This window comes from Phalaenopsis equestris, unplaced genomic scaffold, assembly GCF_001263595.1.
Source record: "Phalaenopsis equestris unplaced genomic scaffold, ASM126359v1 Scaffold000761, whole genome shotgun sequence".
NCBI classification, from domain to species: Eukaryota; Viridiplantae; Streptophyta; class Magnoliopsida; order Asparagales; family Orchidaceae; genus Phalaenopsis; species Phalaenopsis equestris.
The window spans coordinates 2,179,849-2,192,072 of record NW_018165201.1 but is presented as its reverse complement, the minus strand read 5'-3'; the positions used below and the strand labels follow the sequence as shown (position 1 = coordinate 2,192,072).

General features: G+C 32.1%; 1 protein-coding gene across 2 annotated transcripts in view; it reads left to right on the top strand.

The window, feature by feature from the left end:
- Positions 1–6,786, top strand: part of LOC110030842 (DNA topoisomerase 3-beta) — a 59,238-nt gene extending 52,452 nt beyond the window's left edge. The window contains exons 14-16 of one of the 2 annotated variants that reach the window (XM_020733775.1): positions 4,129–4,308; positions 5,642–6,305; positions 6,407–6,786. In XM_020733775.1, the coding sequence (XP_020589434.1) occupies positions 4,129–4,308; positions 5,642–6,292 (831 nt within the window). In that variant the 3' untranslated portion in view covers positions 6,293–6,305; positions 6,407–6,786. Of the gene's footprint in view, positions 1–4,128; positions 4,309–5,641; positions 6,306–6,390 lie in introns of both variants that reach the window. The other variant, XM_020733776.1, reaches the window with a different exon arrangement.
- The last annotated feature ends 5,438 nt before the right edge of the window (positions 6,787–12,224 follow it).

The following is a 12,224-nucleotide window of genomic DNA, read 5'->3' as shown; positions in this document are numbered from 1 at the left end:
TATATATATATATATAGTTTGCTACTTTACTTTTGTGTTGCATCCCAATTTTATTCATGTGTTTTTTTCCTGGTTAACAATTAGTGATGCTGAAACAATAATTTGTGTTGGATTATAATTAGAATTGGAGATGCTAATGTTTATTTTTCTTATATGCTGCAAACAAACATCCATGACTTCATTTTTTTTATTTGTTCAGTCATAGTGTATGTTATTGCGCAAATGGTTTATTCTTGTTAGCATGGTTTTCTTGATTTTTTACCGACCTGTATTCGTCCGAAAAAACTAAGCATTCATCCACTAGTGAGTACAAAATTTACAGTTAGGATTTAAAACAAATAAATAAGAGATTTTGCAAAATATTACAAAAGCGAGCACTCTTTCGCCATATTGACAGCGATGGCGGTGTGGTTGGCATGTAAAATCTGTTATCCCACAATGAGATGATAGTCAATGTCATTCTTTTTTTCTGATGACCATCATTGCACGTCTTAGGCAAAAATCATCGACTTCTATATGTAAGTTTAAGGATTAAATGGAAAAGTTATGTAGATTTCCTGCCAACATGGACTTGCGTGCTTAATGCCTTTATGAACATATGCTTTAAGGCCTGATGACATGCATGCTTAATTAATAGTCGGAGGCAAGCTTGGGCATTTAGGCTTTAATTAAAGGGCTGATATGGCTATTGAAGAACTTGACCAAACAAATAAAATAAAAACTTGAGTGCTTGAAAAAGAGTACAGAAAGGTCTGGTCAGGCTATTCCATTGCTTTGCTAGCAAACTTTAGTGCTCGACTAGAAGCTTCTTAAGTGCTTGGCTAGCCAACTTGAAGCTTTGACCGGATTATTTGAGGACTTGACAGGAGTACTCAAGGCATTGATATGACAAGAACCTTTAGTAATCTAGCCAAGAGCTGGACATGGCTTACCCTTCAATATTTTAGTACAACCTTTTGTATAAGTAGCAAAATTAACTAGAGAAGATGGTGACCTAGCTACAAGTAGAGAGTGTTGAGGACAACTCCCCTCGCTCAAACTTGATCTCTTCCAAAACTCATTCATTTAAATAGAAGAAATACATAAACTATACTGAGATATTCCCTCTTGTAATGAAGATAGCAATTGTCAGAGTTGTGTTGAGCTTGGCTGTATAGAAATATCTGCATCTAGAGCAGATAGATGTAAAGACATCTTCTTACATGGTAATATGAAAAAAGAATTATATATGGTGAAACCACGAGATTATAAGGTTCCAGGGAAAAAAAACATGGTCTGCAAATTGAAGAAGTGTCTTTATGATTTGAAGCAGGCCTTAAGACAGTAGTATAGGAGGTTTGACAAGTTTATGTAGACAGTGGGTACATGAAGTGTCAGACAGACTACTGTTGCTTTATTAAAAATTTTGGTAATTGTTATATAGTGCCTCTTTTGTATGTGGATGACGTGTTGATTGCAGGAGAAGAAATTGAGAAGATCAGGAATTTGAATGAGCAATTATTTAGAGAGTTTGAGATGAAAGATTTATGTTTTACTAAGAAGATTCTCGGGATGAGAATCAACAGGAATGAGATTGCATATATAGTGAAGTTTTCTCAGAAAAAATATATTAAGAAAGTCCTACACAGGTTCAACATGAGCGAGATAAAAACCAATGTGCACCCCCTTAGGTAGTCACTTCAAACTATTTAAGGAATTATCACTTTAGTCTGAAATAGAGCAAACAAAGATGGGACAAACCCCTTGTGCTTTAGCTGTTAGAAGTTTAATGTATGCAATGATATGTACAAGATCAGATATTGCACAAGCAGTGGGAGTAGTAAGCAGGTACATGGGTAATCCAACCAAATATTATTAGGAGATGGTGAAGTGTATTCTCAGGTATTTGAGGGGAACAATCAATAAAGCACTTCGTTTTGGAAGTGCAATGATTGATTTACATGGATATATTGATTCAAATATGACAATCTATATAGATGATAGAAAAAGTACAATACGGTATATCTTTAGTTTTGAGAACACAAAAGTAAGTTGGGTTTTCAAGCTGCAAAAGATTGTTGTACTTTTAACCACATAAGTTGAATACATTGTTATCACTGAAGCTAATAAGAAAATAATTTGAATACTAGGCAAGGGGCAAGGGATTGGAAAGCTTTATAGTGACAGTATGAGTGTTATTCATCTAGTTAAGAATGTTGTTTTTCATGTCAGGATAAAGTGTATCCAGTTGAAGTATTGTTTTATTTGTTTAATTTTAGAATGTGAGCATTTGTTATTGGAGAAGATACACAAAATCCTGCGGATATGTTGATTAAAGTGGTGGCTATTAAAAAATTGAAGCTATGTTTGGCTTTAGTTAGAGTTTAGAAAGATTGAGATCAGAGGTGAGCCACACTACAATACGTGACTATGAAGTTAGTATAGATATTGTCACGACTATACAAAAAGCTTCGAATTAACCAAGATGGGAGCAGATGGTCTAACAGTTGAAATTTAATTTTTTTCTTAATTATTTTCTATAATTAACTAGTAATAAATGAAAGAGCCATTAATTAATTTAAATTAAATCCATATTTTTAAGTTTATCTTGCTACTGGTTGCCCGCGTCTTCTATAAATATTTTTTCTTCTATCATTCATCTTTTAATCACTTAAATTAATCTGAAAAATTAATTTAAAAGTAACAACGAGTTTAAAAAACTAGTGAATACTCGTATTCATAAACTACAATGCAAGAAAAAAGAAAATAAAATACATGCATGCTAAACTTTTAATAAATCAATATTAAAATTTGAGATGTTATCAACGAATCTTACTATATCAATAGCATATCAATATCATTTTATATCTATACAACCATCGCACGAACACCGTCTAAAAATTATACCACTTAAGATACTTCAATATCAAGATTATTTTCCATTTATGTGCACGAGTATCTTAGTGTTCCCTCACTAGTACCATCAAAGGATGACTCAACATAGTTAATCATGCATATACAAGTATCCAATAAAAATATCACTTTCTAATAATAGATATTCATTTCTCATTTACATAGCAGTCAATATACTTATAAATCATTCAATATTTAAGATAATTTAAATAATGTTGTGCACACATATCATTCCTACACTATGAAGAAAAATTCACTAGAATTGAAAGTCATGAGTTTGCAGTCATTTCAAAATAAATGATAGTACTAGTAAATGCATTAGGTATTAGTATATTTATTTAGAGTTCAATTGAATTCTTATGAACTCTAAATTTCACATGATTTGATCTTGCTATATCAAGCTAGGTTAATACATTGAGTTGCTTATGTGAGATTCAAATCTTTATAAGGCTATATATCAATTTTATCATGGTCATAAAATTCATACATGTCGGCATGACATCATAGTAGATTGTACATATCTTGCATTTATCACATTTGGCTTGCTTACTCCCCTTAGTGTAGCAAGTCATGATTTGATCCTTATGGATCAGGCGTCACACTTAAACAATGATTTACTCTCATCATAGTCTATCATTTCATAAATCTCCAATAGTTCGTGACATTTGCCTGTGTAGATTAGCCTCTCATTAGCCTTAGACCAACCTAGGACATTTTCTTATGACAAGTACTTGCATATTCTCCTTATATATTTCACTTGATCCATGTTGATCATTCCGTATCATCATGCAGCTAGGATTAGGATTCCCATTTAGCACATTGCATGCATATTTTTTTCATTGGGGGTTGGATCATATCTCAATCTGTTTGATTCTTTTGTGTCTGTGCAAACCACTTTTGTCTGGGTCATCCGATTCATGTTTAGCCTTGAAGTTTTTCATGGTTTTTTGAAACAGCTCTCTTTTGTACTCATTTTCTATAATAGATGTTAGAATTGTAAGTATGCATGATTATAGGATGGCGTCATTGGCATGTATGTAATTTTTCCTAAATTTATTTAATGTGAATTAGTAACTATAAACCATTAGTGCTGGCTGAATAAGTGATTATTTGGTAAATTTAGATATCATGATTCTATTATATTAAAAGAATGGCATGTAGATGAGGATATTAATATTGGCATTCAAATGATACTTGTTGAATTGAATTATATATATGTAGTCTTTCCTGTGACAGATTGAAAATATGGATGCACTCTTTGAAGCACAATTTTCAACCTTGGCCGAATCTGGACGTTTGCTCAGCAAGTGTGGAAAATGCTCCCGTTACATGAAACTCATTTCAACTCAACCAACACGATTGTATTGTATCAGTTGCGAGGAGGTCTATTATCTCCCTCAAAATGGCTCAATTAAGGTTAATTTCTTCATTTCTGGCAATCTAATTTTGAGAGTTAATTCTCGTAAAAATCAGCAATCCTTTTGTTTTGGTTAGAGTTTTTTTTTTCATACCATATGTTTGGAACGAGAAAGGTTTTGATTTATTTAACCTTTTAGAACTGCAAAATGATGATTTGAATCGATTTGTCGAATGCATGAGATTAGTTATCTTTTCTGTAACAACTTTTCTTAAGTTATATTATAACATTATATGTTATATGAGCTTCTTTCTTTGTGTATGTAGGCTAGAATAACCATCTGGTCTGTTAATACAATGCAAAACTTTATTTACACTCTTATGCTATTTATGTTTTCAGTTTTTTATTTTGTTTATTATGAGTGAGGGATGTAGAAATATTGCAAGCTTTATTGTATGTCATTATATGAGTATATGGAGAACATACTCATTGCATCATTTATGGTATGCATGGTAAATTAAGTTCCTTTTTTGAAGCTGGTGAGTTTCAAATGAGATTGATATTAAATTTTTAAGTTGCTGAAGATTGCATCAAGACAGTCTTTTTTTCTTAGGAAATTTACATACATACACACAATTCTTATGTATTTAGATATCTCACATCTAAACTTTTATCTTTACATACATTGCACTAGAGTTATCAATAAAGCTCATTGTTCATGTACAACTCATGTTTGGCCCATTAAGTATCTCGTGTTTGAATCATTCGTTAAGTAAGCAAGACGAACACGAAGAAATTTTTTTAAGCTTGAATTATGAATGAGCCAAATGAGAATAACCTTTTGTTTGATCGTGTTCAGCTTGTTTTAGCTCTTAATATGAAAATTATATATATTTATCTATAAATCACAGGCTTGTGTGATCATGTGATTTTGTGCCTTTTATTGCATAGGTATAGTACAGGTTTGAATCCAGTATCGTAAGTTTATTTTTCTAATTAATTTAAACAAGCCAATTCGAGCCAAACACGAGTTGAAAATGATCACGAATATTTTTTTGAGCCAAACACGATATTCTTGAGCCATTTTATACACGAGCTAATTTTGAACAGGAAAATAATAAACGAGCCGAACATGGACCATGTTCAGCTTGCTCAAGCTCGGCCTGTTTACACCCCTATAGCACTTTGGTGCTTTAAACTTATGTATGAAAAGGTCTATTTTACTTTTAAAACATCATAATAGTGTTATTTTTGATGTGATATTAAAGATTTGAGTTTTATATGTTTAAATATGAAAGTTTGGGTATTTAAAAAAGTTGTGTTATGTATGTAAATGCCACCTTTTTTATATCTCTTTAGAAAAAGCTTTGCTGACTGGTTCCCATCTTTTAGCTATACAAGGAACTCACGTGCCCTCTCGACAGTTTTGAGTTGGTTCTCTTCTCCATGTCCGGTGTCGATGGGAAGTCCTTTCCTCTCTGCCCCTATTGCTACAATTCCCCTCCATTCGAAGGCATCGACAATCTATTTGGCACCATTAAGCTAGGGAATTCCACAAAATTAGGCAAAGGAATTGGCATGCCCTGCTTTCTTTGCCCTCATCCAACATGTCGACACTCTATGATTACTCAGGGAGTGTGTGCGTGCCCCGAGTGCAGCGGGACGCTTATCCTTGATCCCGTCAGCGCCCCCAAATGGCGGCTCTACTGCAACACATGTAATTGCATGGTCGCCCTTCCACAGGGAGCTCACCGAATCTCGACCACCAGCACGAGATGCCCCGATTGTGATTCCTCAATCCTCGAAGTGGATTTCAATAAGAAGACGACGCCCCTAAGCAATGGAGCCACGTTGTATTCTGGTTGTATGCTGTGTGATGAATTTTTGCATTCGCTAATTGACGTGAAGCATGGAAAGTCATTCTTTAGACGAGGAAGAGGAAGAGGAAGAGGTAGAGGAAGAGGAAGAGGAAATGGGCGAAGGGGGAGAGGTGGAGGTGGCTCGAAGAATGATGACCCCAAAATGAGTTTTCGAGATTTCTAATGAAGCATAAATGGTTAGTTCCTCTCTTCTATATGTTGCTGCTTGTTTGCTTTCTGGTTATCCTTCTCCCAATTACTCATCATTTGGTTTTTTGACAGTATAATCTTATTGCAGGTACCCCTTTTTAGTGATTACAAGGAAGAAGTGCATTTACATATCTAACATCCTACTTTGAATTTTTACATGTATGTCACCTATCCCATACATGAATGTGTATTTTACATTTTACAACTCAAAATAGTGTTATTTATGTGATACTAAAGATTGAGTGGTGTAAATGTAAAAAAAGCATAAGTTTGGTGTTAGATATGTAAATACATAGGAACTGGTTGGTATGTATGTAAACACCCCAAAACATTAAATGTTGCAAAAAAAGCTCTCCCTATGGACTGAGAAGTTGTGTTATTTGTGCCAAAATGTTTTCAGATCATTATAAAGATGTAAAATTTTGGAAAAGTAGTAGGCTTTGAATGCAATTTGAATAATACCTCAAGTTGTTGTGTCATTTGTTTTGATATTACCTTCATTGCTCGGTAAACTTTCCTAATAAGTATTTGCAAGATGCAAATAAATGTGGACTTGTGAGTTGGGTTTCAAGAGAACTTGCTGGCAGAGCTCGAGATGAACTTGTTAGCCAAGTTCCAATAGGACTCGCTGGCCAAGTTCATTTCACGCCAGTCGGGTTTCAAGAGAACTCGCTTAGTTGGATTCAAGACAACCACTCGTCACCAAGTAGAGAGAAAATATTCGCCTAAGGCCATCACCAAACTCGTTTGAACAATTTAGGCCGAACAATCATCTATACATGAAGAAGATACTCGGACCCATTTTAATAGAACCAAATGTGTTTAAATATAGGATGTTTTCGAACTTAAGGTAAGAAATTTCACTAGGGTAGAATATGGAATTATACAATTCACATTAAAACTAGTAGAAAGTACAAGGATTTGTGTTGATATTTTAGCGGCCAAGATTGAAGTAGTAGATTTTACAAAATGATATTAATAATAAATGGGTCAAAAATTATGACCCAAACTCTAGCTTGATCTGCTTACCCAAACCCAGCCTAATTTTCATGCTTATTTGGGTCATAATAGGTTTTCAGGTTTGACCCAAACCCGACGCGAATAATAAACAGATTGAATTCTCTGACCCAAACTCGAGTCGAAAAATATTCGGGTCAATGTTAATCCGAATTTTTTGAGTCGAATTCAAGCCGTGTTGATGTGTTGGGTCAATTTTTGACATCCTTAGTTGGATTTAGAACCTGAACTCATTTTCTTGGTCGGCTCAACACATACAGACCCAATAATATAATAAAAGTTTCATCATATTTACATAAACTAATGGAATACCAATGCATATAATCCAAATTATAATATATTAAATTTAATCTTCTACCAAAGAATTAAAAAATAAATATTATAAAAAAAGCATTCATTTTTAGAAAAATAATTATGAAATATATTTTTTTTATTTCAATCAAAGTTAAATTTTGTTTCTCGACTTCTCTACTATTTTATCATTATTGTCAACATTAGGCTGCGCATTTAGCTCAAAAATTTTAATCACTCGAAGTCTTTTCAAATTTTGGTTCAGACCACGATCAAATCCATAAACAAGTTGAGCTGCCAGCCAAAATTTTAAATTAAATTTTTTTGAGCCAATTTCAAACGATACATTAATCAACTTATAGTATTTTTTTATTTATAAAATTTATATATATAATGCTAAAGTATAATTGAGTATAACAAATCGGCCTAATTTCAAGCTGATTTCGAGCTATGGGTGTAAACAAACCGGACACGAACGAACGCAACTTGTGTTTGTGTTCGGTTCATTTGAAATAAACTCGTGTTCAAAATTATTCGTGAAATAATTATTTGTATTTTTTTCTTAACAAACGAGAACGACGAGCCAATTTGATAACCCTAATATTAATATATATAAATAATATATAACATTAATTATAATATTTATATTATATAAATATAAAATATTTATATTAATATATTACTAATATAATATATTAATATATTATATATTATAATTTATAAAATTTATTTTTTTAAATTTTCATAATTTTTTTGTATATAATAATTTTAAATTATTTTACATTTCACACAATAACGATTCGAACACAAACAAACGCATAACTATTCGTATTTCGTTAATTTAACTAACCAAAAGAAAAAAATTATTCACATTTGTCTCATTTACTCATCAAACGAATCAAACACAAACTCATTGACGAACCGAACACGAACTGTTCGCGAACAACGAGCTTTTTTGACAGCCACACTTATGATAACCAGATTAATGGAACCACCACCTCAGAAAAAGGTCACTTTCTACAGCCATGGAAAATTTTATTTTTCAACAAAAAAATTCATTCAAAAAATCATTAATGAATGAGCTATATATTATATATCATATTAATCATTTTTCTATTTATATAAACATGATTTTAAAAATTAAAATAGAATGGCCCATGCGATCAATTCAACAATGAATCAGCCCTCCAGAATGAATCAGCCCTCCAGTCCATTCTGTTCAGGTTTAAAATTGCTTCCATATAGAACCAGTTCAAACAAAAACATCATCAACAACAACATCAAACCTTTTAGTGAGGTGGGCTATATGAATTCTTCTCTCCATTGTGTCCTATTAAACGTCATATTTTCATTTAATTATAATAGATAAGATCATTTTTTTTTATACAACAAGTCGATGTCTTTTAGGTTAAATATAAAGTGAATCTAAAATATCCACTTTTCTAACCAAATCATTAGGCAGTCAGACCAGATCATTGGGTGGCCGCCATTTAATATGACCAAACCAGCTAAAACAAATCTCTCTAATCTTATCTACCACTCTTATCTACCACTATAGAGTCTTATAAATCATATTCATCATTTTTCTATTTAATATTTTGCATTTTATCTCTAAAGTGCCAAGCCACTCATCCACCTAAGCATTCTCATCTCAGCAACACTTTGTACCATAAAGCATTGCAAGACTTGTCACCATTGAAAACGATTCTCCTTCAAGCCCCAAAATTTTAAAAAATAATATCATGCTATATTTTTAATGTGACATTAAAAATTTGATTGTTATGAGTGTAAATATGAAAATTTGACGGCCAGGCTTGAAAACTTATGTTTAATTTGAAAAAAACAAGTATTTGCAGGCGAAAATGTGGAGCGGGTTCAGGATGAAATGGGTTTTACAAACTTAATAGATCTGAAAAGATTCAAAAAACCTTCTAACGGTTACCTGCTGAATGAAAGCTGCATGTTTGGTGTGAAAATCATCCAGGTTGTTCCCATTCAGACAAATACAAAATCAAAAGAAGATCAGCCATGATATTTAGAAAATTGAAAATTTCTCAAAACTGGACAGAAAGAGCAGCCATGAAAAGAAGTTCACTGCAGACAACTATATATAGTATATTGGTAATTGCTGAGACGAGTGGCTTGATATTTAGAGAAAATGAGAAAAGAATGTATCCATAAAAGAGTTGGCTTGGCTCCAACAGAGGAAAAGATTATAGTCATCTTAGATGGTTTGGTCAAATTAAACTTCAGCTATCTCATGATTTGCTTTGAATAGATTTTGGATTTGGGTTATGTAAAAAAAAAAAAAAAAAGGCAGAGATGGATCTAAAAAGACCCGAGCTTATTATATGAAAAAACATCTTAATTTATTAGATAGATGAAAATAAAACACTCATTATAGCACAATAGAAAAAAAAAAAGAGGGATTCATGTAACCGACCCCAGCCCGGGGGGGGGGGGGGGGGGGGGTAGGCTTGTTGTTGCTGGTGTAAGCTTAAGTTTCATAACCCTCTTTTATATCTTCAGTGTGAGAGAGCTTGATTATTCAAAAGAAACTAATAATTAATTAGATTTGCATTCCCCTAAGCAAATTTCACTATCCAACCCTCGGTTTTCTGGTTAATGACATTTGCATCATTGAGGTTAAAGTTTCTGTGCTTGCATTAGTGAACTAAGAAACAAAAGGAAATGGTATAACCTATTTGTTCATTCTTGTTTCTGTTAGTCTATACTTTGTTGTTTTCATCCATGTGTCGTTTGTAATTCGAGTTGAACAACGAGCCAGATTATACCGGATTGACATGCAAATGTTTGTTTGATTAAAGACGTTGTTAAGATGAACCTAAGCTCTAATGAATTATAAATAATCATTAGCTGAGATTTACCGATTACGTCTAACCTTGATACCTTTGTTTTAATTTAAAAAAAATGGGGGTCCAAATAGCAAAATATTCCAGCAATAGCAACTACAACTAGCAGGGGTATTAAAAAAAAAAAAACTAGAAGGAAAGAACTTGAATATGTTCAAGTTGATAGAAACTTCATATATATAAAATATAGTGTTCCTAAACTTTAACTTTTACCAATATGCCACCTAATCTATGCATAAAAAAGGTGCATTTAACTTTTTTTGAAGTTTAAATAGTGATAATTTTTGTGTGTTATGAAAGATTATGGCAAGATAAATGGAGTGAAGTCTAGGTGTTATACATGTAAATACATAGGGATTGTGTGGTATGTATGTAAATGCCCCTATTTTATATGCAATGTTTTATTTTATTCAAGTATTTTAGAATTTAAAAACATAAAAATTATGAAAAACGCATATTTTACATCCTATTATGCTTGAAATACGTATGGGTAAAAAACTGCCCTGCCATTTGAAATTTTTGAAAAGACATGCAAATTTATTAACAGTGAGGACCTATATAAAAAAATTATACTATGAAGATTAATGCACACCTAAACAAATAGTTGTGCTGACAACAGTCAGTCAACTTACTCAACCATAAAGAAGTCATCATATCAAAATTATTAAAAGTATTGAAATTTGCAAATATTTGGGGTCCTTTTCATAAATTCTCAATCTTTATTATTCAAGCTAAATATCACACAAATAGTTTTGGGCAGCACCTTGGTTCTCAGGATGGTATCCAAGGATGTGAACTGGATATGATGAATAATGATGAAGTAAAGGGAGAATAAAGAGGACAAAAAACCTACAAATTAGTAATTTATAGATCATACAATATTTGGATCGCAAAAAGCATGGCGCATGTTGTTTTAAAAAAAACATGAAATATAAAAACCATGCATTATTTATTAAAAATTCAGCAATATAATAGAAAATATCCTAATACCAAAAAGACTATCAATTTCGGACAAAAAACCTACAAATTAGTAATTTATAGATCATACAATATTTGGATCGCAAAAAGCATGGCGCATGTTGTTTTAAAAAAAACATGAAATATAAAAACCATGCATTATTTATTAAAAATTCAGCAATATAATAGAAAATATCCTAATACCAAAAAGACTATCAATTTCATATAAATTAAACATAATACCACTTTAACACAATACTTGCATGCACCAAGGACCCATGTAAACTTATTCTATATAAAGTTCACGATGTTATATCATAGCAGTTCAATGATGAAAATGTGGTTTAAAAAAATGAAAAGCAACAAGTGCAGAAAATAATTTCAGTCAACTAAAAATGAACATGAATAAGTATCGATCCTTAACTCGAATAGAACCATTGAAATCATGTCATATTTATACAAACAACTCTGACTCACCACCTAAACTTCAGAAGTCATCCATCATCGAACCCTCGGTACCAATTTCCCATTATTTTTTTTATATATGCTCAAGTAGTGTTCCGTGAATCTTTATTTTTTTTTTCTTATTTTTAAAAACACCTTTAAAAAAATTCAGGCGCTTTTATTATTCTTAAACTTAATTTCTAGCCAACCGACCTCACACAACACATCAACCTACCTCGTGTCATTGGCAATGACATATTTGTCTTCTTTACCAACATCTCTAGGAATGAAATCACCGCTCTCTTTCAAACTAATATATATATA